Source organism: Coregonus lavaretus (assembly GCF_964263955.1).
Source record: "Coregonus lavaretus genome assembly, chromosome: 17".
In the NCBI taxonomy this organism is placed as follows: domain Eukaryota; kingdom Metazoa; phylum Chordata; class Actinopteri; order Salmoniformes; family Salmonidae; genus Coregonus; species Coregonus lavaretus.
The window spans coordinates 44,251,413-44,275,833 of NC_140004.1; the positions used below are offsets into that span (position 1 = coordinate 44,251,413).

Here is a 24,421-nt window from a genome sequence, read left to right on the forward strand (position 1 = left end):
GATAACACCTACACATAATACTGAAGCTCACTCTGATGGCGAGGGAGCTGAACTGCGCAGCGACCCAGATCCTCCACTGTCCCAGACATCACACTCCCATTCATATGTTTTGTATTGTATGTTTTGTATGTATAACGTATTTTGAGTATTTGGAAAATATACTGTATGCTGTATACAAGAACAATATAATACTGTGGGATTCCTGCAAGTCACCTGCACAATTCCTTCACAGAGGCACAAATTCCCTTACAAAAGAGTCCTGTGGGACTTAGTCTGTTGTGATTCAGAACACAGTTTAGAGCTGTGTCTGGGGACCCAAAGGGGAGCACGTTTTAGTTTTTGCACTATCACTACACTAAAACACTTGATTCAACTAATCAACTCATCATCAAGCCTTTAGTTGAATCAGGTGTGTTAGTGCTAGGGGAAAAAATAACTACGTGCACCCCCCAGGTCCCCAGGACCAGGATTGGGAAACACTGGTGTAGAGGGTGTTTGGAATTAGAGTGAGGTCAGAGTTTTGACAGGTTGTTGTGGATAAGAGGAGAGGCTTTGGTCTAGGCTTGGGGCTCTCAGGTGGAGTAGTACAGGGTCTACTTTAGAGGCTCTAGGGTGTAGGAGTAGTACAGGGTCTAGTATAGAGGCTCTAGGGTGTAGGAGTAGTACAGGGTCTACTGTAGAGGCTCTAGGGTGTAGGAGTAGTACAGGGTCTACTGTAGAGGCTCTAGGGTGTAGGAGTAGTACAGGGTCTACTGTAGAGGCTCTAGGGTGTAGGAGTAGTACAGGGTCTACTGTAGAGGCTCTAGGGTGTAGGAGTGGTACAGGGTCTACTTTAGAGGCTCTAGGGTGTAGGAGTAGTACAGGGTCTACTGTAGAGGCTCTAGGGTGTAGGAGTAGGATAGGATCCCTCCCCTCTTGATGGAGCAGCTATGCTGCCAAGTTCCGTTCTTGATGGAGCGCTCACAGGTCCCCAGCAGGTTGTCGAAGACCACGTCGGAGTCGTACACCTCCAGCCTCAGGGGGTCGTTCTCACGGGCGTTGAAGAAGTTGAAGTCCTCCTTCCACCAGGGGTCAGTGTTGTCGTTCTTTACCTCTGTCTTCCCACCGTAGCCGGAGCCCATAAACACCTGAATTATAATATTGATGATGATAATGATGATAATGATCATGTTAATCATCATCATAAACATCACCGTCATGATAATATATATATATATATATATATATATATATATATATATATATATATTCATATTGTAAAGGGGAGAGGGGGATCTCATCCACCACCAATGTGTATCACCCAGACATTTGGCACCTGACAGATCACCACACATCATCTATCATGGTCGACAGGTGACTCAGGTGAGGAGAGATTTACCTTGACGTAGGCATCAGGGGTCTGGAACAAGCCGCTGTTCAGGTCGCTGGCACGGAGGTTGAAGACCTTGAGAACCTTACGTTCCTCTGCTGCATAGATCTGGACCACAGTCAGAACACACACCACCAGCAGGCAGCACAGAAGAGAGGAGGAGGACATGGCTCTCAGTTAGATAGGGCTTGATCCGTGGAGGGAAGACAACTAGGAGAGAGAGAGAGAGAGAGAGAGAGAGAGAGAGGGGAGGGGGAGAGATAGAGATAAAGGAGATAATATAAATATGTCAGTTGTTTCCCTAAGAGCAGGTCACAGAGCAGGAAGAATGAAAACACTAACACAGAGGAGATAAAGACAAACAAATGAAAAAGACAAGTCCATTTTCAAATATAAAACATTATAAAGTGAACCCTTGTTACATGACTCCTGGAAGGTCATAATACCTGTGTTCTGTAGAGTCTGGAGACGAGCGTCTATCTGTCTGTCTGTCTCAGGGGAACCAACCACTGACGGTTTTTCATATGCCCTCTCACTTTTTATAAAGACCCCCCCCCCCCCCCCCTCCACAAAAAGGCATCGCCTCCATTCCTCCCCACACAGAAATGCAATGGCACTCCACAGGTGGCTTGTTCTCAGTGATGCCTCAACCAATGAGATAACAGTCTGCGTTGCCAAACAACAGCAACACCTACAGGTATTATTTCCCTCTCATTCTGATGAAATGAAGGCCATGCTTTTGAATTAACACTTTGAGGGCTAGTTTCACAGCCAAATGAGTGAGGAAAACGTTGCTAGCTGTCAAATCATTGCTTCCTTGTTTTCACAATTCCTCTCAAAGCTCATTGGAGGAAGCGGACCATGGGAGGGACCTTGGATCCTCTCCTCTCCTCCAATGCGCTTTGAGTAGAACTGAGGAAACAAGGACGGAGGAAGCAAGGATTTGACAGCTAGTAACGTTTTCAGACACAGCCCAATAAATAAATGAATGCTGATTGGTTAAAAGCGCATTCCAGCCGGTGTCTATTCCAGAAGTTACCACCGGCTAAATCTAGGACGTTAAAATGTCTATTTACTCTGTTCCATCTGACTGCGCAATCCACTGTCTCATCAGCCCAGCCAGGCAATTTATAAACTTGATCTCCACTATAAAAGCATCTAGACATTATCTCACATTTCTTTTAGACTAACATTTAGTTTTCAACATCAGAGATTTGTATAAACCTTGCTGTCTGTCTCTCCGACATTTGCAACATTGTTTCAATATTCAAATTCGACCTCCAGCTGTACCATAGTAATGAACGTGTCGGGAGTCTGGACATGAATCAGCTGACATCATTATTAAGCTTAGACCATATTGTCGTTAGATAATTAAGTGATAATGCCCTCAAAGCCGGTATTTGGAGATTATATTTACACGGTTTGCCGGCCATCGACTTCGTCTCGGGCCAAACAACACCCGTGCCAATATATCCTCCAAACACCGGCTTCTCGGGCATTATCACTTAATTATCTAACGACAATATGTTCTAAGCTTAATCATGTTTATGAACCGATCATTAGTCCCAAAGTCATGTACAGTATAGAGATACTTTATCTGTATGTCTATATACCATATGGCTCTGTAGTCATTGTTAGTTAGGGAGGAGTTGTGTGGAACTCTGACCAGCTTGCCTGTGATGTTATGTGGAGAAAAATAATGCAGCCTACCCTGGGATACACATATCTGATGAACAGGACATTGATATTACTGAGTTGATCATTGATTGGTTGAGGTAAGACTGGCCAGTTAAGCAGCTGTTGGAAGACAGCCCTTTCTTTTCGTTTCTGGTTTCTTTATCTTGTGTCGTGGGGTAAGATGATTTTGTCTTCTGGTCAGCCATTTCTTACTTGATTGCCTGATGTTGACTGTTTATGAGTGTATTTTCTGTTTATGTAGGTTTAAACATCAGATTGGCTTTTAGCTTGTTTTGTTTTCTCTTGGCAGGAATCCCAAATGGCATCCTATTCTCTTTATAGTACATTACTTTTGACCAGGGCCCATAGTAGTGCACTAAATAGGGAATAGGGTGCTATTTGGGATACAGCCTGTGTTCGTATTGGTGCTGGATACCACTGGGAATGGACCACATGTGGTTTAATATGAGCTTATTCTGCAGGCCACGGGGGCTTTATAAAATGGTACGAGGCATTGGGATAACTTGTGGATGATCAGGGCTTTATTCAGGAACGTTTTTTGGGCTACTCTGATGTGTCAAGTGGGCGAGATGCGCAGTCTGTGTTTGACTTTATGAATTTTGAGATGTCTGAGTTTAACTTCATAGAGAAACTCATTGTCCAAACCTACAACGGCGCAGCTGTAATGGAATGTATCTGCTATATATTTTCTTATTAGCCTTATGAATATAGAACCTGTGCTACAATTGTTAAAAAGGGCGTATAGGCCTGCATCGTTTCTATAACAATATAGCTAAACCACTATTGGCTAAACAGGGAAAATAAGTGATTAGATACAAATACTTGTTCATTGACTTACTGACTTTACTCTCTTGTAATTGTAGGCTACTTGCTGATAGATTAGTTTAAATAGACTATTATTGTAACAGTAGGCCTACCTACGCAATTAACCTAATATGGGGTACTGACCACAATCCATTGATTTAATAACAAGAAGTGTTGATGATTTGGCCTTGGGGAGATCACGCCGCATGGAAGAAAACATAGCCACAATAAGGGGTAGGCTACTGTAAGTGCTGCAGATAAATTCAAATACATTTGTCAAATTATATAGGCCTCATTACTCCTGTCTCTACAGAAATAAATGAAATCGTTGAAAATTCTACACCAGAGAGCGTAATTTAGCCACAGGGGGAAAATGGTTATTGTGTTTCGTCACATCACAAGCACATACAGGCCTACAGTCGGGAATCCCGCAATTGGGCAGCACACGGGGCAAATATCAAACAGACGATTGTTGAGTTGTGGCTGTCAATGTGGCTGTCAATGTGGCTGTCAATGTGGCTGTCAATGTGGCTGTCAATGTGCCTGTCAATGTGGCTGTCAATGTGGCTGTCAATGTGGCTGTCAATGTGGCTGTCAATGTGGCTGTCAATGTAGCTGTCAATGTGGCTGTCAATGTGGCTGTCAATGTGGCTGTCAATGTGGCTGTCAATGTGGCTGTCAATGTAGCTGTCAATGTGGCTGTCAATGTGGCTGTCAATGTAGCTGTCAATGTGGCTCTCAATGTAGCTGTCAATGTGGCTGTCAATGAACAGCAGGCAGCAGCTAAAAGGATTTTCACAATATTTAAAAATACAGTTGTGGGAAAGAAGGGCTTAGGACCGAATGTTATGAAACTCTGGTGATGCACTTGACCAGCAGGACCTCAAACTTTACACGATTCTGACCTTTGACCTCTGACCCCACTCTCATTCCAAACACCCTCTAAACATAAGAGACGCACATACTAAGTACCCACCCCTATCACAGTGTCTGACTATCAGAATTAAGTGCATTAATTAATGAACTAACCCCTATAACTGAGCATATGCCAAATGCTCCCTGTGATCGTGTCCAAACTGAATATTGGCACTCATCTGATATGACGATCCTCACTTAGGTATGGCTTTAATAAAGAAACCTGCATCTCAGCACTATGGTCTCAGACTGGATATTTATTTTATCACGTAGTGTTTAGTTTTTGTCTTAATATTTGTCAGTGATGATGAATTAGAATTTAAATGGATTTCCCTTATTTAACTTTGAAGGCCGATTTCCCAGACCCAGATTAAGCCTAGTCCCGAACAGAAAAACACACTTAATGGAGAATCCCTGTTGAAAGTGTTTTTCTTTTTAGTCCAGGACCAAGTTTAACTTGTGTCCAGGAAACTAGCCCTCAAAGTATTTATTCAAAAGCCTGGCCTTCATTTCATCAGCATTTGAGGTTAATAATATTTGTAGGTGTTGCTGTTGTTCGGCCACCCAGACTGTTTTCTCATTGGTTGAAGCATCACTGAGAACAGAGCACCTGTCTCCATTGCCTCTTTACCTGTGTCCCAAATGGCACCCTGGACTAGGTAGTGCAATACTTTTCATCAGGGCATATAGGGCTCTGGTCAAAAGTAGTGCACTATGTAGGGTTATAGGGTGTAATTAGGGACACAGCCTCTGTGTTATTGGAGTATGTTGAGAGTGTTTTGTGGATGCACAGGTGAGGTCTTTATAAACAGTGAGAGGGCGTAGGAAAAACCAGCAGTGGTTGGTTCCCCCGAGACAGATAGACAGACAGACGCTCGTCTCCAGACTCTACAGAACACAGGTATTATGACCTTTTACGTGTCATGTAACGAGAGTTTACTTTATAATGTATTATGTTTTAAAATTGACATTATGTAAAGTACCCACTGGGCAAAAACTGGTTGAATCAAAGTTGATTCCACATAATACAAAAATAAAAAAATCAATGTGATGCCTTTCCCCCTCTCTCTCTCCTAGTTGTCTTCCCCTCCACGGATCAAGCCCTATCTGACTGAGAGCCATGTCCTCCTCCTCTCTTCTGTGCTGCCTGCTGGTGGTGTGTGTTCTGACTGTGGTCCAGATCTATGCAGCAGAGGAACGTAAGGTCCTCAAGGTCTTCAACCTCCGTGCCAGCAACCTGGACAGCAGCCTGCTGGGGACCGCTGATGCCTACGTCGAGGTAAATATCTCCTCACCTAAGTCACCTATCAACCATCATAGCTGATGTGCAGTGAGCTAACTGGGTGCTACTTGTAGACGTGGGTGGTGGATGAATGGAGGCTAGAACACACCCCCTTCATATAAATCTAAACTAAAAAATATATTAGGATTATTAGACTAATTATCATCATTATTATCATCATTCATGGAGTTAGTTAGAGGACTCATCTTTGTATCTGAGAACGGGCAGCACCATTAAGGCCATCTCCATTTTTCAGTAGTCCATTTTCACAAAGCTTATATTGGTGATTTACTGCCACCTGCAGGGCTGAAGTCCTGAACCAAATCTTGTGTCAGTCATTTACTGTGGCCACCAGATGGAGGTGATGAAGCTTAAAAACATTTTCAATCAATAGTTAACCCAGTTTGAAGAAAAAGCCAATGCTCTCCTTGGTTGATCGCTCCCAACTCATAGGAATACCCACTGGTTTCCAATAGATATTACAGCCACAAAGTCAGAATTGGCTATATTGAAGAAAAAGTATCTAGAAAACAAAAATTAGATTTTTGGCCTTTAAATTTCAGGTTATGGTTAGGCATTGGGTTAGCAGTGTGGTTAAGGTTAGGGTTAATGTTAGGGTTGGGTTTAAAATCAGATTTTACGAAGATCAATTGTAGAAATAGGCGGGGTTTATGACTTTGTGGCTTTGGTAACTAGTGATGACCATATCCGCCCAGTTGACTACTTTAAAGGGATACTGGCAATTATATTTTAGACTTATCCAGAGTATTTTCTAATTATCCAGAGTAAGATGAACTCGTAGATACCATTTTTATGCCTCTACGTGCCCTATGAAGGAAGTTAGAGGTAGTTTTTCGAGCTAACGCTAGCTAGGTATGCTAACGTACCTGTAGACTTCCAGTCATTGCACTATGCTAGCATACACTGGTGTACCCTCATTGGTAAACGGGTTATATCCATGATGTTTCCTCGAACTAACTCTATGATCATAATCATTCTCATTATTATCCAGGTGTTCAGGGCTTTCGGCTTTCTTGGGAGGACAGAGGTGAAGAACGACAACACTGACCCCTGGTGGGAAGAGGAGTTCAGCTTCCTCAACGCCCGTGAGAACAACACCTTGAGGATGGAGGTGTACAACAGCAACGTGCTCTTGGACGACCTGCTGGGGACCTGCGAGCACTCCATCAAGATGGGAACCTACCAGCATCAATGTTTCCTCAAGAAGGGTGGGACCCTGTACTACTCCTACACCCTAGAGCCTCTACAGTAGATCCTGTCCTACTCCTACACCATAGAGCCTCTACAGTAGACCCTGTACTACTCCTACACCCTAGAGCCCCAACAGTAGACCCTGTACTACTCCTACACCCTAGAGTCTCTATAGTGACCCTGTACTACTCCTACACCCTAGAGCCCCAACAGTAGACCCTGTACTACTTCTACACCCTAGAGCCTCTACAATAGACCCTGTACTACTCCTACACCCTAGAGTCTCTATAGTGACCCTGTACTACTCCTACACCCTAGAGCCTCTTTAGTAGACCCTGTACTACTCCTACACCCTAGAGCCTCTACAGTAGACCCTGTACTACTCCTACACCCTAGAGCCTCTATAGTGACCCTGTACTACTCCTACACCCTAGAGCCTCTGCAGTGGCTTCAAAACTGCGCCCCATGGTCATCATCTAGGGTTTTGTACACATTATTGATTCCTACACCCTCAAATAGAGTAGATACCTACTCAACAACAACAACATCCGGCCCCCATCTAACCCCTCTCCTCTGACATGGCTTTCTCATTCTCCCCAGACTGAGCTGAAAAACCCTCCTCCCCCTCACCTCAACCTCAGGCTCATCATAACAGACTAGATTCTAGAACATTGAGCAGTACAAAACTCCACCTCACCCCTACAGTTAGTTTATCGTACACAGTGTCTACACTGACGTCTATCTCTCAGTATGCCGCCTTGTGTATTTGATTGTTGACTCAGTTATATGACCCAGATCTGGTTGTCCCACTGTAGTTACAGGGTAGGTACTGTGTCTGTTTACCTTATGAACTGCAGTAGTGAATGAGTTAACCTCTGTCACTCACTGTGTCTGGCCTGCTGTCACTGTGTCTGGACTGCTCTGGTCCTCACTTTAGTATGACATCAATAAATACAAATCTTGTTTCACTGCAAAATGGTCTCAGTCTGGCTCTCTCTAGTTCTTCATTGAAATACTAAATGACCATACTCATGTTTTAGAAATTACAGCTAGCCTACAATTTGACAATGAGGCTTACAGCTTTTCAATCATACTCTATTACCATGTTTAGTGTGGAGGCCTGTCTTTGGCCACAAATTGTCAATAGATTTTCTGCCGGAATCACTGAATCACTGGACCTTAACACCGGATCATCGCAACTAGCTAGCTGCAACAGAATGGCTGTTGTCGTTGTTGGCTAATCACCACTGTCCTGAAGCTAACCCCAGTTAGCCTTGAGCTAGCCTCGAACAAGGCCCATCTACCGGCTATCTACTACTCTGTCAACCGGACGGGACCTCCTAGTGTTGACACGGAGCCCTGCCGATCCATCACGACTGGTCTGCCGACGTAATCGTCTGATGTGGTTTCAACAGGCTTCCCGTTACGATGACCACGAAGATGCATCTGCTAGCCCCGGCCCGCTAGCACACGCAATCAACAGCCGTGCCTCCATCTCGCCTGTAGCGTAGCAGCCACTGAACTGCTCCCGGACATACTTATTGCTGTTCACTGGACCTTATGATCACTCAGCTACACAGCTGATGCCTGCTGGACTGTTCCTTTATACAGTACCCCTTCCTGTTTATCTGTTTAGCCTCAGCTCAAGCTTTCGTCGCCATTACCAGCTGTTGTCTTAGCGCTCTCGAATAACACCTGTGACTGCTTTATGCCTATCTCCCATGTCAATATGCCTTGCCTATTGCTCTTTTGGTTAGTTCTAACTGTACTTTTTCAATGTAGAGCCCCCAGTCCTGCTCAACCTGTCTCAGATAGATCCTTTGTCACACCCCCCCACACACACAGAGACCGGCTCAATCGGTGCCTCCAGTGATGCTATCTCTTTCATCTTTACCCAACGCTTAGGTTTACCTCCACTGTACTCATATCCTTCCATATCCTTGTCTGTACATAATGCCCTGAATCTATTCTACAACGCCTGGAAATCTGCCCCTTTTTTTCTCTGTACCCAACGCACTAGAAGACCAGTTCTTAAAGCCTTTAGCCGTATCCTTGCTCTATTCCTCCTCTGTTCCTCTGGTGATGTAGAGGTTAACCCAGGCCCTGTAGCCCCCAGTATCACTCCTGCTCCCTCATTTGTTGACTTCGGTAATCGCAAAAGCCTTGGTTTCTTGCATGTTAACATCAGAAGCCTCCTCCCTAAGTTTGAGTTATTCACTGCGTTAGCACACTCAGCCAACCCTGATGTTCTAGCAGTGTCTGAATCCTGGCTTAGGAAAGCCACCAAATATTCTGAAATGTCCATTCCCAACTACAACATTTTCCGTCTAGATAGAACTGCCAAAGGGGGCAGAGTTGCAATCTACTGTAGAGATAGCCTGCAGAGCTCTATCATACTTCCAGGTCGGTGCCCAAACAGTTTGAGCTTCTACTTCTAAAAATCCACCTTTCCAGAAATAAGTCTCTCACTGTTGCCGCTTGCTACAGACCCCGCTCAGCCCCCAGCTGTGCCCTGGACACCATATGTGAATTGATTGCCTCCCATCTATCCTCAGAGATCATATTGCTTGGTGACCTAAACTGGGATATGCTTAACACCCCGGCCGTCCTACAATCTAAACTAGATGCCCTCAATGTCACACAAATTATCAAGGAACCTACCAGGTAAAACCCTTAATCTGTTAACATGGGAACCCTAATTTACCCTCTAAATACACCTCCGCTGTCTTCAACCAGGATCTCAGCGATCACTGCCTCATTGCCGGCGTCCGTAATGGGTCCGCCGTCAAACGACCACTCCTCATCACTGTCAAACGCTCCCTAAAACACTTCAGCGAGCAGGCCTTTCTAATTGACCTGGCCCGGGTATCCTGGATGGATATTGACCTCATTCCGTCAGTAGAGGATGCCTGGTTGTTCTTTAAAAGTGCTTTCCTCTCCATCTTAAATAAGCATGCCCCATTCAAAAAATTCCGAACTAAGAACAGATATAGCCTCTGGTTCACCCCAGACTTGACTGCCCTTGATCAGCACAATAACATCCTGTGGCGTACGGCATTAGCATCGAATAGCCCCCGCGATATGCAACCTTTCATGGAAGTCAGGAACCAATATACACAATCAGTTAGGAAAGCAAAGGCTAACTTTTTCAAACAGAAATTTGCATCCTGTAGCACTAACTCCAAAATGTTTTGGGACACTGTAAAGTCCATGGAGAATAAGAGCACCTCCTCCCAGCTGCCCACTGCACTGAGGCTAGGAAACACTGTCACTACCGATAAATCTACGATAATCTAATATTTCAACAAGCATTTTGCTACGGCTGGCCATGCTTTCCACCTGGCTACACCTACCTCGGCCACCAGCTCTGCACCCTCCGCTGCAACTTGCCCATGGTTTCTCAAATGACTGCCTCGCCTTGTTCACCAACTACTTCTCAGATAGAGTTCAATGTGTCAAATCGGAGGGCCTGTTGTCTGGACCTCTGGCAGTCTCTATGGGGGTGCCACAGGGTTCAATTCTCGGCCCGACTCTATTCTCTGTGTATATCAATGATGTCGCTCTTGCTGCTGGTGACTCTCAGATCTACCTCTACACAGACGACACCATTTTGTATACATCTGGCCCTTCATTGGACACTGTGTTAACAAACCTCCAAACGAGCTTCAATGCCATACAACACTCCTTCCGTGGCCTCCAACTGCTCTTAAACACTAGTAAAACTAAATGCATGCTCTTCAATCGAATGCCGCTTGCACCCGCCTGCCCGACTAGAATCACTACTCTCGGCGGCTCTGACTTAGAATATGTGGACAACTACAAATACCTAGGTGTCTGGTTAGACTGTAAACTCTCCTTCCAAACTCACATTAAGAATCTCCAATCCAAAGTTAAATCTAGAATCGGCTTCCTATTTCGCAACAAAGCCTCCTTCACTCATGCTGCTAAACATGCCCTCGTAAAACTGACTATCCTACCGATCCTTGACTTCGGCGATGTCATATACAAAATAGCTTCCAACACTCTACTCAGCAAATTGGATGTAGTCTATCACAGTGCCATCCATTTTGTCACCAAAGCCCCATATACTACCCACCATTGTGACCTGTACACTCTCGTTGGCTGGCCCTCACTACATATTCGTCGCCAAACCCACTGGCTCCAGGTCATCTATAAATCCCTTCTAGGCAAATCCCTGCCTTATCTTAGCTCATTGGTCACCATAGCAACACCCACCCGTAGTATGCGTTCCAGCAGGTATATCTCACTGGTCATCCCCAAAGCCAACACCTCCTTTGGTCGCCATTCCTTCCAGTTCTCTGCTGCAAATGATTGGAACGAACTGCAAAAATCTCTGAAGCTGGAGACACTTATCTCCCTCACTATCTTTAAGCATCAGTTGTCAGAGCAGCTTACCGATCACTGCACCTGTACACAGCCCATCTGTAATTAGCCCACCCAACTACCTCATCCCCATATATAGAGCTACCGTAATGGCCATTCAAATAAGCTTTGTCTAGGCTGCTAGTTGGAGCCAGTTTGCTCTGCTCATCGAGCTCATAGAGCATGGTTTGCAGTACTAGCCAGTGCGTCATAGTTATGGAGAGCGCAAGTATAGAGTACCACAGCATGAGTCTATTTTAAATGTTTCCAAAATCCCCTATGGGAAAACTTAATGGTGGAAAAACGATTGGATCCATTTCCCTGTTTGACCGTTAGGTGTCATGGGTATTATGACACCTCCACTGCGGGGCTCTATTGGCTGGAGCCAGAGTGGAAGATGCGAAGCGAGAGAGATAACTGGGCCCAAAATCTGTCTTCTCCAGCAGGTGCATTGTTTTGTTTTTATCGCTCACCAAGCGAGGAGTTTTTTGTATGGAGGTCAATAAGAGAGTGTCGAATTTTGTTAACAAATAGTTTAATGGCTTATTTGCTACGTGTGGCTTATTTGTTCGAATACAAGTTCCGTAATGCTTAGGTTGTTACCAGTGTACTGATATAAGTAGGACGGACACGTGACTTCCCGGCAACTTGGAGACAAAACACTTCAGAGCCCTGTAATATCCTGCTAGGATATATTATGTTCAGTGTGATTACTTCTAGCCTATCACAACTTTTAACCAGGGCCCATAGTAGTGCACTAAATAGGGAATAGGGTGCTATGTGGGATACAGCCTGTGTTCGTATTGGTGCTGGATACCACTGAGAATGGACCACATGTGGTTTAATATGAGCTTATTCTGCAGGCCGCGGGGGCTTTATAAAATGGTACGAGGCATTGGGATAACTTGTGGATGATCAGGGCTTTATTCAGGAACGTTTTTTGGGCTACTCTGATGTGTCAAGTGGGCGAGATGCGCAGTCTGTGTTTGACTTTATGAATTTTGAAATGTCTGAGTTTAACTTCATAGAGAAACTCATTGTCCAAACCTACACTGGCGCAGCTGTAATGGAATGGGGGGTGGGAGGGCGTGGCCTGACAATTCAAGTCTTTCAAAGACAAAATGGTTGAGACATTCCCAACAAACTGTATCTACATGAAAGACATTCCAACAACCTATATCTACATGAAAGACATTCCAACAACCTATATCTACATGGAAGACATTCCATCAACCTGTATATACATGGAAGACATTCCATCAACCTGTATCTACATGGAAGACATTCCAACAACCTATATCTACATGAAAGACATCCCAACAACCTATATCTACATGAAAGACATCCCAACAACCTGTATCTACATGGAAGACATTCCAACAACCTGTATCTACATGGAAGACATTCCAACAACCTGTATCTACATGGAAGACATTCCAGGTCCAACAGATGGGAGGTAGATTAGCGTTGGGAATTTGGGGGTTAGCCTACATTAAAGACAGGTTAATAGTTGCTTCTGACATTGCAGTGTGCAGTAGGTTAGTGCTGGGGGGGGGGGGCGTGGCCTGACAATTCAAGTCTTTCAAAGACAAAATGGATGAGACTTTTCACAAAACTTGGTATAATATTGACATAGTATTTGCCTCTAGGATCGATGACCTCACTATGATGGATCATCCGGCATTTTGGCCTGCTGAACCGATTTCCGCAAAACGAAATGTTCGGCATCTATAGACCAGGATCTTAATATGTTCAATAAGTTGATATTAAATGTCATGGCCGCTGTGAGCCAATGAACTTGAGTGAGGGTGTGGCCTGACACCTCAAGTCTTTCAAATACAAAATGGTCGAGAATTGTCACCAAACATGGTAAAACAATTACATAGTATGCCAGGAGCTGAGCCCAAATGCAAACATTCCTGTGAAGGAAATATAGGAGGCATATATATTCTGCCGTTCATACATACATGTGTCTTCTTCCATGGTTTTCAAACACTATATTAGTGTCCTTTGCTGGTAAAACAAACTGACCAATGGCAGCCCGAGTGCACTTTTCACATTTTCACAAAACGTTGTACAACAATTACAAAGTAGGCCAGGAGGTCACAACTGAGCCCAAATGAAAATTATTCATAAAATGGCAATATAGGAAGTATAGTCTGCAATTCATGCATGCGTGCTCTTCCATGGTGTTTTAGCCTCAGACTTGCCTGAGGCGCTCATCTAGTAAGACCCATGTTAGCCCGGGTTGGCCCATGTTGGCCCGGGTTAGCCGGGGTTGGCCCGGGTTGGCCCGGGTTCGAATCCTGCCACTGCTGCTTTCAGATAGGTATCCCTTGACAGTGAGGGATTGTTGTTGTTGTGCCTAAACAAAATGTGATGACTTACAAAATAACAAATGACTTATAAAATAATAAATGACTTATAAAATAATAAATGACTTATAAAATAACAAATGACTTATAAAATAATAAATGACTTATAAAATAACAAATGACTTATAAAATAATAAATGACTTATAAAATAACAAATGACTTATAAAAAAATAAATGACTTATAAAATAATAAATGACTTATAAAATAATAAATGACTTATAAAATAACAAATGACTTATAAAATAATAAATGACTTATAAAATAATAAATGACTCATAAAATAATAAATGACTTATAAACTAAGGGTGTTATAAGACAGTAGAAAGGCCAAAAGGACCCTGGGTCATCATATTTGTTATAGTTTTTTCTGTTGTTGGTTACTTTTTTATTTTTTGATAACACAGACACTTAACACTGAAACTCACTCTGATTTTTTATTTTATTTTTAACTAGGCAAGTCAGTTAAGAACAAATTCTTACAACAAATTCTTATTTACAATGACGGCCTACACCGGCCAAACCCGGACGACGCTGGGCCAATTGTGCGCCGCCCTATGGGACTCCCAATCACGGCCGGTTGTGATATTAGCCTGGAATCGAACCAGGGGGTCTGTTGTGACGCCTCAAGCACTGAGATGCAGTGCCTTAGACCGCTGCGCCACTCGAGGGAGCTGAACTACGCAGCGACCCAGATCCTCCACTGTCCCAGACATCACACTCCCATTCATATGTTTTGTATTGTATGTTTTGTATGTATAACGTATTTTGAGTATTTGGAAAATATACTGTATACTGTATACAAGAACAATATAATATAATATAATATAACGTTTTGTGAAATGAAAATTAATAAACTGAAATTACTATTCACATGGATTCTGTATTCATTTTTTTATTTGTTGCCGTCATCAAACCACGCGCCTCAAACATTTTTTGTTTACAGTTTGTAACAATGAGTCAAATATGCTTATGAAGAAAAAAAGATCTCTTGAAGAATAATGTTGATAAACATCTGACATTATACAGGATTATCAAAATTACTGCATGAATTTGCCTTGCCCTACAGGTATAAATGAATCCTGCAGGAATTTACCTTGTCCTGCAGGAATTTACCTTGTCCTGACGGAATTTACCTTGTCCTGACGGAATATATTTTTTTAAACATGCAGGATCTGTAGAATTTTAGAAATTCCTGCAGGACAATACAAACAGGACTCCTGCAGAAGCGTACGCAAAACTTCTGAAAGTCATCAACTTTTGTCCTGCAGGATTGCATTAGTACTGTGGGATTGCATTAGTACTGTGGGATTGCATTAGTACTGTGGGATTGCATTAGTACTGTGGGATTGCATTAGTACTGTGGGATTGCATTAGTACTGTGGGATTGCATTAGTACTGTGGGATTGCATTAGTACTGTGGGATTGCATTAGTACTGTGGGATTGCATTAGTACTGTGGGATTCCTGCAAGTCACCTGCACAATTCCTTCACAGAGGCACAAATTCCTGCAGGAGTCCTGTGGAACTTTTTTGTGAGGGTCACTGACAAATATTAGGAGAAAACCTAAACACTTCATGGTGATAAAAGAAAGAACCAAACTGAGACCATTATACTGAAATGCAGTTGTTTTATTGATGTCTAAAGGGAGGACCATGAGATCAGAGTGGGGGGGGGGGGGGGGGGGACTAGGTATATTAGTCTATTGTGATTCAGAACACAGTTTAGAGCTGTGTCTGGGGACCCAAAGGGGAGCACGTTTTAGTTTTTGCACTATCACTACACTAAAACACTAGATTCAACTAATCAACTCATCATCAAGCCTTTAGTTGAATCAGGTGTGTTAGTGCTAGGGGACAAAATAACTATGTGCACCCCCAGGTCCCCAGGACCAGGATTGGGAAACACTGGTGTAGAGGGTGTTTGGAATTAGAGTGAGGTCAGAGTTTTGACAGGTTGTTGTGGATAAGAGGAGAGGCTTTGGTCTAGGCTTGGGGCTCTCAGGTGGAGTAGTACAGGGTCTACTGTAGGGGCTCTAGGGTATAGGAGTGGTACAGGGTCTACTGTAGAGGCTCTAGGGTGTAGGAGTAGTACAGGGTCTACTGTAGAGGCTCTAGGGTGTAGGAGTAGTACAGGGTCTACTGTAGAGGCTCTAGGGTGTAGGAGTAGTACAGGGTCTATTGTAGGGGCTCTAGGGTATAGGAGTGGTACAGGGTCTACTGTAGAGGCTCTAGGGTGTAGGAGTAGTACAGGGTCTACTGTAGAGGCTCTAGGGTGTAGGAGTAGTACAGGGTCTACTGTAGGGGCTCTAGGGTATAGGAGTGGTACAGGGTCTACTGTAGAGGCATTGGGGAGTAGGAGTAGTACAGGGTCTACTGTAGAGGCTCTAGGGTGTAGGAGTAGTACAGGGTCTACTGTAGAGGCTCTAGGGTATAGGAGTGGTACAGGGTCTACTGTAGAGGCTCTAGGGTGTAGGAGTAGTACAGGGTCTAGTATAGAGGCTCTAGGATGTAGGAGTAGTATAGGGTCTACTGTAGAGGCTCTAGGGTGTAGGAGTAGTACAGGGACCCTCCTTTCTTCAGGAAACATTGATGCTGCCAAGTTCCGTTCTTGATGGAGCGCTCACAGGTCCCCAGCAGGTCGTCGAAGACCACGTCGGAGTCGTACACCTCCAGCCTCAGGAGGTCGTTCTCACGGGCGTTGAAGAAGTTGAAGTCCTCCTTCCACCAGGGGTCAGTGTTATCGTTCTTTACCTCTGTCTTCCCACCGTAGCCGGAGCCCATAAACACCTGAATTATAATAATGATAATACACATCCTCATCATTATCATCATTAATATATACTCATAGTAAAGGGGGGAAGGGGGACTCACCATCTAATCTCCACTAATGTAGAGCACTAGCACCTGGCTATTTTGCACCAGACAGATCACCACACATCATCTATTATGGTGGACAGGTGACTCAGGTGAGAAGAGATTTACCTTGACGTAGGGATCAGGGGTCTGGAACAAGCCGCTGTTCAGGTCGCTGGCACGGAGGTTGAAGACCTTGAGAACCTTACGTTCCTCTGCTGCATAGATCTGGACCACAGCCAGAACACACACCACCAGCAGGCAGCACAGAAGAGAGGAGGAGGACATGGCTCTCAGTCAGATAGGGCTTGATCCGTGGAGGGAAGACAACTAGGAGGGGGGGGGGGGGGGCAGAGCAAAAGAGAGAAGAGAGGCAGAGAGAGAGAGAAGAGAGGCAGAGAGAGAGAGAGAAGAGAGGCAGAGAGAGAGAGAGAGAAGAGAGGCAGAGAGAGAGAGAGAGAAGAGAGGCAGAGAGAGTGAATGTGAGAGAGCGAGAAAAGATAAATAAAAAACTTAAAGAGAACATAAGAGCTCGTCACAGAGCATAAACCGTTTTCAAACAGTGAAGATACGCACATAACAATGTATATCCATTTCAAGGTCTCGATCAATTTAGGAATTACAACTAGGAGAGAAAAGGAGAGAATGCACAAGTCAGAGAGGAAGAGAGAGAGAGAAGCCAAGATACTTCTGAGAAAAACCAACCAAATACAGACAAAGAAAAGACTACAGAGACAGTGAGAGATAGAAAGAGAGTTTGGTGGTCCTTTACCTCAGCCTTGTAGCCTTTGAATGTTGTACATTCTACCCCTTTAAACATAACATACTGTACACTTGCCTCAGCCCCCTCCCCTCTAAAGGTGATAGCAGCATACATATGGTCAGTTCTCAAGCATCGTCTCAGCCAATGAGCGTCCACGGTGCTGCCTATGAGACGGTAACACCCTATACTACATGGCAAGCAGGGGTTGGAACTGAAATCCTTAGTTGCGTCCCAAAAGAAACTCTATTCCCAATATAGCACTATAGGCCTTGGTCAAAAGTAGAGCAATATATAGGGAATATGGTGGAATTTGGGACAAAGCCCTGGTTAACAGAGGTAGAAATGGTCTCATTACATAATCAAAGGTAGGTTAGGGTACGCCTGTGAGAAAAGGCTTTCCTCCAACAGGTGGGTGACAACAGGGGCCAACGATGTTGTCAACATCAGTACTTGGCAGACTGCCTTCGCCTGGTTCACCAACTACTTCTCAGATAGAGTTCAATGTGTCAAATCGGAGGGCCTGTTGTATACATCTGGCCCTTCATTGGACACTGTGTTAACAAACCTCTAAAATGAGCTTCAATGCCATACAACACTCCTTCCGTGGCCTCCAACTGCTCTTAAACGCTAGTAAAACTAAATGCATGCTCTTCAATCGAACGCTGCTTGCACCCGCCTGCCCGACTAGAATCAGTACTCTCGGCGGCTCTGACTTAGAATATGTGGACAACTACAAATACCTAGGTGTCTGGTTAGACCGTAAACTCTACCTCCAGACTCACATTAAGCATCTCCAATCCAAAGTTAAATCTAGAATTGGCTTCCTATTTCGCAACAAAGCCTCCTTCACTCATGCTGCTAAACATGCCCTCGTAAAACTGACTATCCTACCGATCCTTGACTTCGGCGATGTCATTTACAAAATAGCTTCCAACACTCTACTCAGCAAATTGGATGTAGTCTATCACAGTGCCATCCGTCTTGTCACCAAAGCCCCATATACTACCCACCATTGTGACCTGTACACTCTCGTTGGCTGGCCCTCACTACATATTCGTCGCCAAACCCACTGGCTCCAGGTCATCTATAAATCCCTTCTAGGCAAATCCCCGCCTTATCTTAGCTCATTGGTCACCATAGCAACACCCACCCGTAGTATTTGTTCCAGCAGGTATATCTCACTGGTCATCCCCAAAGCCAACACCTCCTTTGGTCACCATTCCTTCCAGTTCTCCGCTGCAAATGACTGGAACGAACTGCAACAATCTCTGAAGCTGGAGTCACTTATCTCCCTCACTATTTTTAAGCATCAGTTGTCAGAGCAGCTTACCGATCACTGCACCTGTACACAGCCCATCTGTTATTAGCCCACCCAACTACCTCATCCCCAATAAAGGTTAAATAAATAAATAAACTTGTTTATTACCGTTTCCCACTACTGAGTTGAACTGAGCCAAAGCAAGCTGTACAAGGCTGACCTGGTTACGTATCCATCAACGTTTCTGGAGCCGTGTTGGAAAGGACAATGTGAAAAGAAAATATCTGCGCTAGCACGGTTCAGATCGGCATGATAAAGGTTTCCACTCACCACAAAGTCACTGCCATAGAAATATAATTAATAGAACCATTTAAGTCTTCATTGATCTGTGCGATAGCAAACTCTCATGGGATAGCTAAAAACAAGATTTGCTACAATAGACTGTCCTAACAGTTGTAAATGTTACCCAAGGCGACGTCATCCACTGAATCCCCTTTCATCCTCAAAAGAGTCAAGAGTTAATCTTACCAAAAACGATAAACCTGTAGCTAATATCGACCTTCTTGTCTTCATGACATAATTCTACTCTCTGATTTAAGATATCTTGTGGTTGTAGAATCAGTATTTATTACATTCGAAATGTGCACGAAAATTTGCCATCTAGCTAGCTTGTCTGCTGGCTGGCTGAACCAGTCTCAAATCAATCCATTTGAAACTATATGGATGCTAAACAAAGGCAGTTCACACACTCAGTGCTGAATACTCCCTCTAGCTAGCGTGTGTAGTGAAATGTTTGCTAATAGCAACAACAAAACATTTTTTCATGATACGGCAGTTTCTGTTCTGCCGTGATTAGTTCTGCAGCTAGCTCTAGCTGTGACATTATCACGTTGGCCAAATGTAGCTAGCTAAAGAGCGAGGCACAGTGCCAGCTGTCAGATACAAGCTGATTTCTGAGAACAGTCCCATAACACTGGTTGTCACGTTCGTTTACAGACGGGTCAGACCAAGGCGCAGCGTGATATACGTACATGTTTATTTAAATGAATAAACAACCAACGAAACGTGACGTCCAAGGCAGCACAACACAACATACCTTAACACAGAACAAGATCCCACATCCCACTAGTGCCAATAGGCTGCCTAAGTATGGTCCCCAATCAGAGACAACGAGCGACAGCTGCCTCTGATTGGGAACCACACCGGCCAACATAGATCTAGACATACTAGACTGTAAACATATAGATCTACACCACATAGAAAATCACACCCTGACTCAACAAATAAGAGTCCCCAGAGTCAGGGCGTGACACTGGTGCTGTACAACTTCATCAACAAGCTGGCAAACTAGCTACCGTAATGGCCATTCAAATAAGCTTTGTCTAGGCTGCTAGTTGGAGCCAGTTTGCTCAGCTCATCGAGCTCGTAGAGCATGGTTTGCAGTACTAGCCAGTGCGTCATAGTTATGGAGAGCGCAAGTATAGAGTACCACAGTATGAGTCTATTTTAAGTGTTTCCAAAATCCCCTATGGGAAAACTTAATGGTGGAAAAACAATTGGATCCATTTCCCTGTTTGACCGTTAGGTGTCATGGGTATTATGACACCTCCACTGCGGGGCTCTATTGGCTGGAGCCAGAGTGGAAGATGCGAAGCGAGAGAGATAACTGGGCCCAAAATCTGTCTTCTCCAGCAGGTGCATTGTTTTGTTTTTATCGCTCACCAAGCAAGGAGTTTTTTGGTATGGAGGTCAATAAGAGAGTGTCGAATTTTGTTAACAAATAGTTTAATGGCTTATTTGCTACGTGTGGCTTATTTGTTCGAATATAAGTTCCGTAATGCTTAGGTTGTTACCAGTGTACTGATATAAGTAGGACGGACACGTGACTTCCCGGCAACTTGGTGACAAAACCCTTCAGAGCCCTGTAATATCCTGCTAGGATATATTATATTCATTGTGATTACATCTAGCCTATCACATGCTGCATCATTGGCATAAAAGTAACGTACGTGTGCTTGATGTAAACTTACATGACCTTTATGCCAATGATGCAGCATGTGATAGGCTAGACGTAATCACACTGAACATAATATAGAAGTACAGTCATAAGAATACGGTTGAATTCAATGCATACATACCTGTTATATTCGAAAGAAGGGAGATGTAATATCCTGCTAGGATATATTATGTTCAGTGTGATTACGTCTAGCCTATCACATGCTGCATCATTGGCATAAAGGTCACGTAAGTTTACGTCAAGCGCACGTACGTTACTTTTGGATCGAGATGGCGAAAATAAACAAGTCAATTCAATATTGGTTGTCTATCCCTTTCCTTTAATTAGACACTACGAGTGACAGTTAAGTGGAAATTTAACATGGTATCAGGTAGAAAGAATCAAAATAATAAAATAGAGTCATCGGGCGTTCATCAAACTTATCTGACGCTTGGAGAATGTTCCAACAGCATGTCGAGCTAATGTTCTCTGGACTGCTACGTGCTAAGAATGACAACGGGAAGTGCAGCTATCTCCTGTTGTGAATCGGGGAAAAAGGACGAGATGTATTTAATACGTGGACACTTACAAATGCAGAGGCAAAGGTATGAAAATGTATGAGGAATATGTCATGCCCAAGGCAAACCTGATTTTTGCTAGATACAAATTTCAAGAAAAGCTACAAGGTGTTAGCGAGTCCTTCAAACATTTTGTTACCGAGTTAAAGTTGCTAATTAAAGACTGTAACTATCCAAATAGTGATGAGATGGTTAGAGATCAAATTGTTTTTGCTATGAACTTTTTTGCTATGAACTCACCTAAAGTGCGTGAAAAGCTATTGAGTCATGGCTCATCAGATTTGACTTTGGAAAAAGCCATAGACATTGTACTAGCACAGGAACAGTTGAGGACCAAAATATGTGGAAATTGTGGGAGAGAACACAGTGACAGTGAGGAAACTAAGCCTAAGAGATTAAGGGCGGACTGAAGATGGCGGTACAGAATGCCTCGTGAAAAGCAGTCAATGTTATCAAAGCTAACGTTAATAAATTTAAAAGAGAGAACAAGTTGTTAAGAGAATCCCTACTTGATATCCCTACTAGATCAACGCGGGAAAATCTGGTCCTTACCAGAATGAAAGAGGATGAAGGTGAAGATCCAGAGAGTATGGTGAAAGAATTAATGGTTAAAGCGCTACAGATCCCAGGCGACACTGTCGACCAAATTAAACTTGAATGCATACATCGTTGCCAAATTTGCATAATTTAAAGAAAAAATAATAGTTAAAAGCCTGGGCAAAAGATTAGCTGACATTAAAATAGGTATGAACGATCAGTTCCCAAAGGAAATCGCAGAACGATGCAAAGTACTCTATCCACTTTTCAAAGACAATCAACTACACGGGAGACGTGTAGCTCTCGTAGTCGACAAGCTACACATTGATACATTGATAACCAACTGTTTCCCGAGACACCAAGACCACTCCATGGCTATTCTGAATAAAATGGAACATCCAACACTATTAATGTTAGGGATTGTAATAAAAATAAAAAATAAAAAATAAAAGATCTATGGGTGGAAGGGGGACAGCGGTGTTTGTTTGGGAGGGGTGGGGTGAGTGAGTGTATGCATCCCACATCTGTTGACAAAGATGCAGAATTCCTACTGCCAGCCGTTGTTATGGTAACAATCTTTCGTAGAAGTGCTTATGTTATTACGCATATTATTCGTCAATTGTGGGACTACATTAAGATATGCAAGATTTATAAATATATACTGTATATGTATTCTTAAATAACTAGATGCAGTAGAACAAAGGCGAAGTCTTTCGAAAATGTTGTTGGCTGCAGATCTGGTTCTGTACTGTAGGTGGCACCATATGGTAGTTTTAAAGGATGGGCCCCTATCTCTTAAAGGCCCTAGGATCCATGTGCTCTTTTTAAAGGATGGGCCCCTATCTCTTAAAGGCCCTAGGATCCATGTGTACAGGGATGGCCAGCCAGTCACTGGGATGACAACCCAACTTGGGATGGGGGGCGGTTTTAGCGGTTGAAATATTGCAGGACAATTAGAGCTTTACTTAGTCGCAGATAAAGTATGCTTAACAGTGCAAATATCATGGACACTCAATTATAATGGTACTTCTTAATGGTAAGATTACAAACATATATTATGGTAAATATAATCAAAACTTGTATCTCATTATAATAATATGCCATTTAGCAGACGCTTTTATCCAAAGCGACTTACAGTCATGCGTGCATACATTTTTTTTTTTGTGTATGGGTGGTCCCGGGGATCGAACCCACTACCTTGGCATTACAAGCGCCGTGCTCTACCAGCTGAGCTAAGTAGAGCCAGTTATAATTGTAATGGCTTAGAAGATACTAAGAAAAAAAGATCAGTATTTACCTGCTAAAAGGGAAGGAATATAATATCTATTGTGTACAGGAAACTCATTTTACCCTTTTAGACTAAGTTGTATGGATGAAGGACAGGGTGGGCGAAACATATTTCTCCCATGGAAACTGTAGTATCTGAACATGTATAGCTTTGGCTGAGGTTTTCATATTGTTGGTTAAATGGACTTTGATCTGCTTTGCTGAAACATCTGGAAAGTATTACTATAGGGGCCCCCTAAGACAGTGGGGATTGGGATATGTGGAGGCCAGGGATTGGTCTATTCAAAACACGCCATCTTATGTTACATAGGATATATGCCATGTTTTAACAAAGGGATGAGGAGAGTGATCATATTTGAGATTGGGTTTGTTGCACTCCAGATTCTGCAGAAGTCTGTAAATTGATGCTGAAATCTTTGATATAATAAACCATTATAATCAGAGTACAGTGTCAGCGGATTTCTTGTCAACACAGCATTGCAGCATCATTCGGACACCACAAAACTCAAAAGAAACTCAAAAGGGGTGATGATATTAATTAACAATCATTTTGATCTGAATGTGCAAACTGTTCAAACAGATCCGCAAGGAAGGTGGATCCTTTTAAATATGCTATTGGACCATAAACAAATTTGGCTCATTAATCTATATGGTCCAAATGATGATGATAATGATGATCCACGCTTCTTTGAAGATATGTATCATAATTTATCGCGCTTACAGGTAATACATGACTCAATTATTATGGTGGGAGATTATAATACGGTTTTAAGTACCTCAATGGACCGTAAAGGAAATCACACTACAAACTATCACCCTCATGCACTTAAGAAAATTACTAATATGATCTATTCTGCCCTAGAATTGCGTTCCCATGCAAAACTAGACAGATAGCTAACAACTGAGTCTTCAATAAAACTTCCAAGGCGTGACTTTTCTTGAACGAATGTATTGAAAACGTTTATGTTAGCTATCTGTCTAGTTTTGCATGGGAACGCAATTCCAGGGCAGAATAGTGAAAAAACATCATCACGGCGGGCTCAAGCAGAAGAATAATTGCACGTGGTGGTTATGATTCTACGTTCATTAGCCAACAAAGCCTCTGATCCT

At 43.3% G+C, this 24,421-nt stretch overlaps 3 protein-coding genes and 1 long non-coding RNA gene across 4 annotated transcripts in view; 2 read left to right on the plus strand and 2 right to left on the minus strand.

The window, feature by feature from the left end:
* The window catches only part of LOC311144912, a 173,706-nt gene that overhangs the window by 68,851 nt on the left and 80,434 nt on the right, over positions 1 to 24,421 (plus strand). The window lies entirely within an intron of this gene.
* LOC311144510 (perforin-1-like) lies at positions 443 to 1,898 on the minus strand. Its single transcript, XM_084180536.1, has 3 exons — positions 1,816 to 1,898; positions 1,379 to 1,579; positions 443 to 1,127 (listed from the first exon to the last, which is right to left on the minus strand). Exons 2-3 carry the CDS (start codon positions 1,535 to 1,537, stop codon positions 867 to 869), a joined length of 420 nt encoding a protein of 139 aa, XP_084036662.1. The 5' UTR covers positions 1,538 to 1,579; positions 1,816 to 1,898; the 3' UTR covers positions 443 to 866.
* On the plus strand, positions 5,507 to 8,249 carry LOC311144739 (perforin-1-like). Its single transcript, XM_084180835.1, has 3 exons — positions 5,507 to 5,687; positions 5,864 to 6,065; positions 7,081 to 8,249. Exons 2-3 carry the CDS (start codon positions 5,907 to 5,909, stop codon positions 7,339 to 7,341), a joined length of 420 nt encoding a protein of 139 aa, XP_084036961.1. The 5' UTR covers positions 5,507 to 5,687; positions 5,864 to 5,906; the 3' UTR covers positions 7,342 to 8,249.
* The window catches only part of LOC311144975 (uncharacterized protein), a 74,186-nt gene continuing 65,473 nt past the window's right edge, over positions 15,709 to 24,421 (minus strand). Inside the window, exons 4-5 of the transcript XR_014614559.1 lie at positions 17,022 to 17,222; positions 15,709 to 16,826 (exon numbers count right to left, since the gene is read on the minus strand). The gene's annotated coding sequence lies outside the window, so the exon portion shown is untranslated. The remainder of the gene's footprint in view (positions 16,827 to 17,021; positions 17,223 to 24,421) is intronic.

What these genes read in the sequence shown, in the direction of transcription:
- LOC311144510 (XM_084180536.1), bottom strand. Translation starts at nt 1,537, where the DNA reads ATGTCCTCCTCCTCTCTTCTGTGCTGCCTGCTGGTGGTGTGTGTTCTG. An exon ending in CCCCTGATGCCTACGTCAAG is followed by an intron (nt 1,128 to 1,378) that starts GTAAATCTCTCC and finishes ATTATAATTCAG; the next exon opens with GTGTTTATGGGCTCCGGCTA.
- LOC311144739 (XM_084180835.1), top strand. Translation starts at nt 5,907, where the DNA reads ATGTCCTCCTCCTCTCTTCTGTGCTGCCTGCTGGTGGTGTGTGTTCTG. An exon ending in CCGCTGATGCCTACGTCGAG is followed by an intron (nt 6,066 to 7,080) that starts GTAAATATCTCC and finishes ATTATTATCCAG; the next exon opens with GTGTTCAGGGCTTTCGGCTT.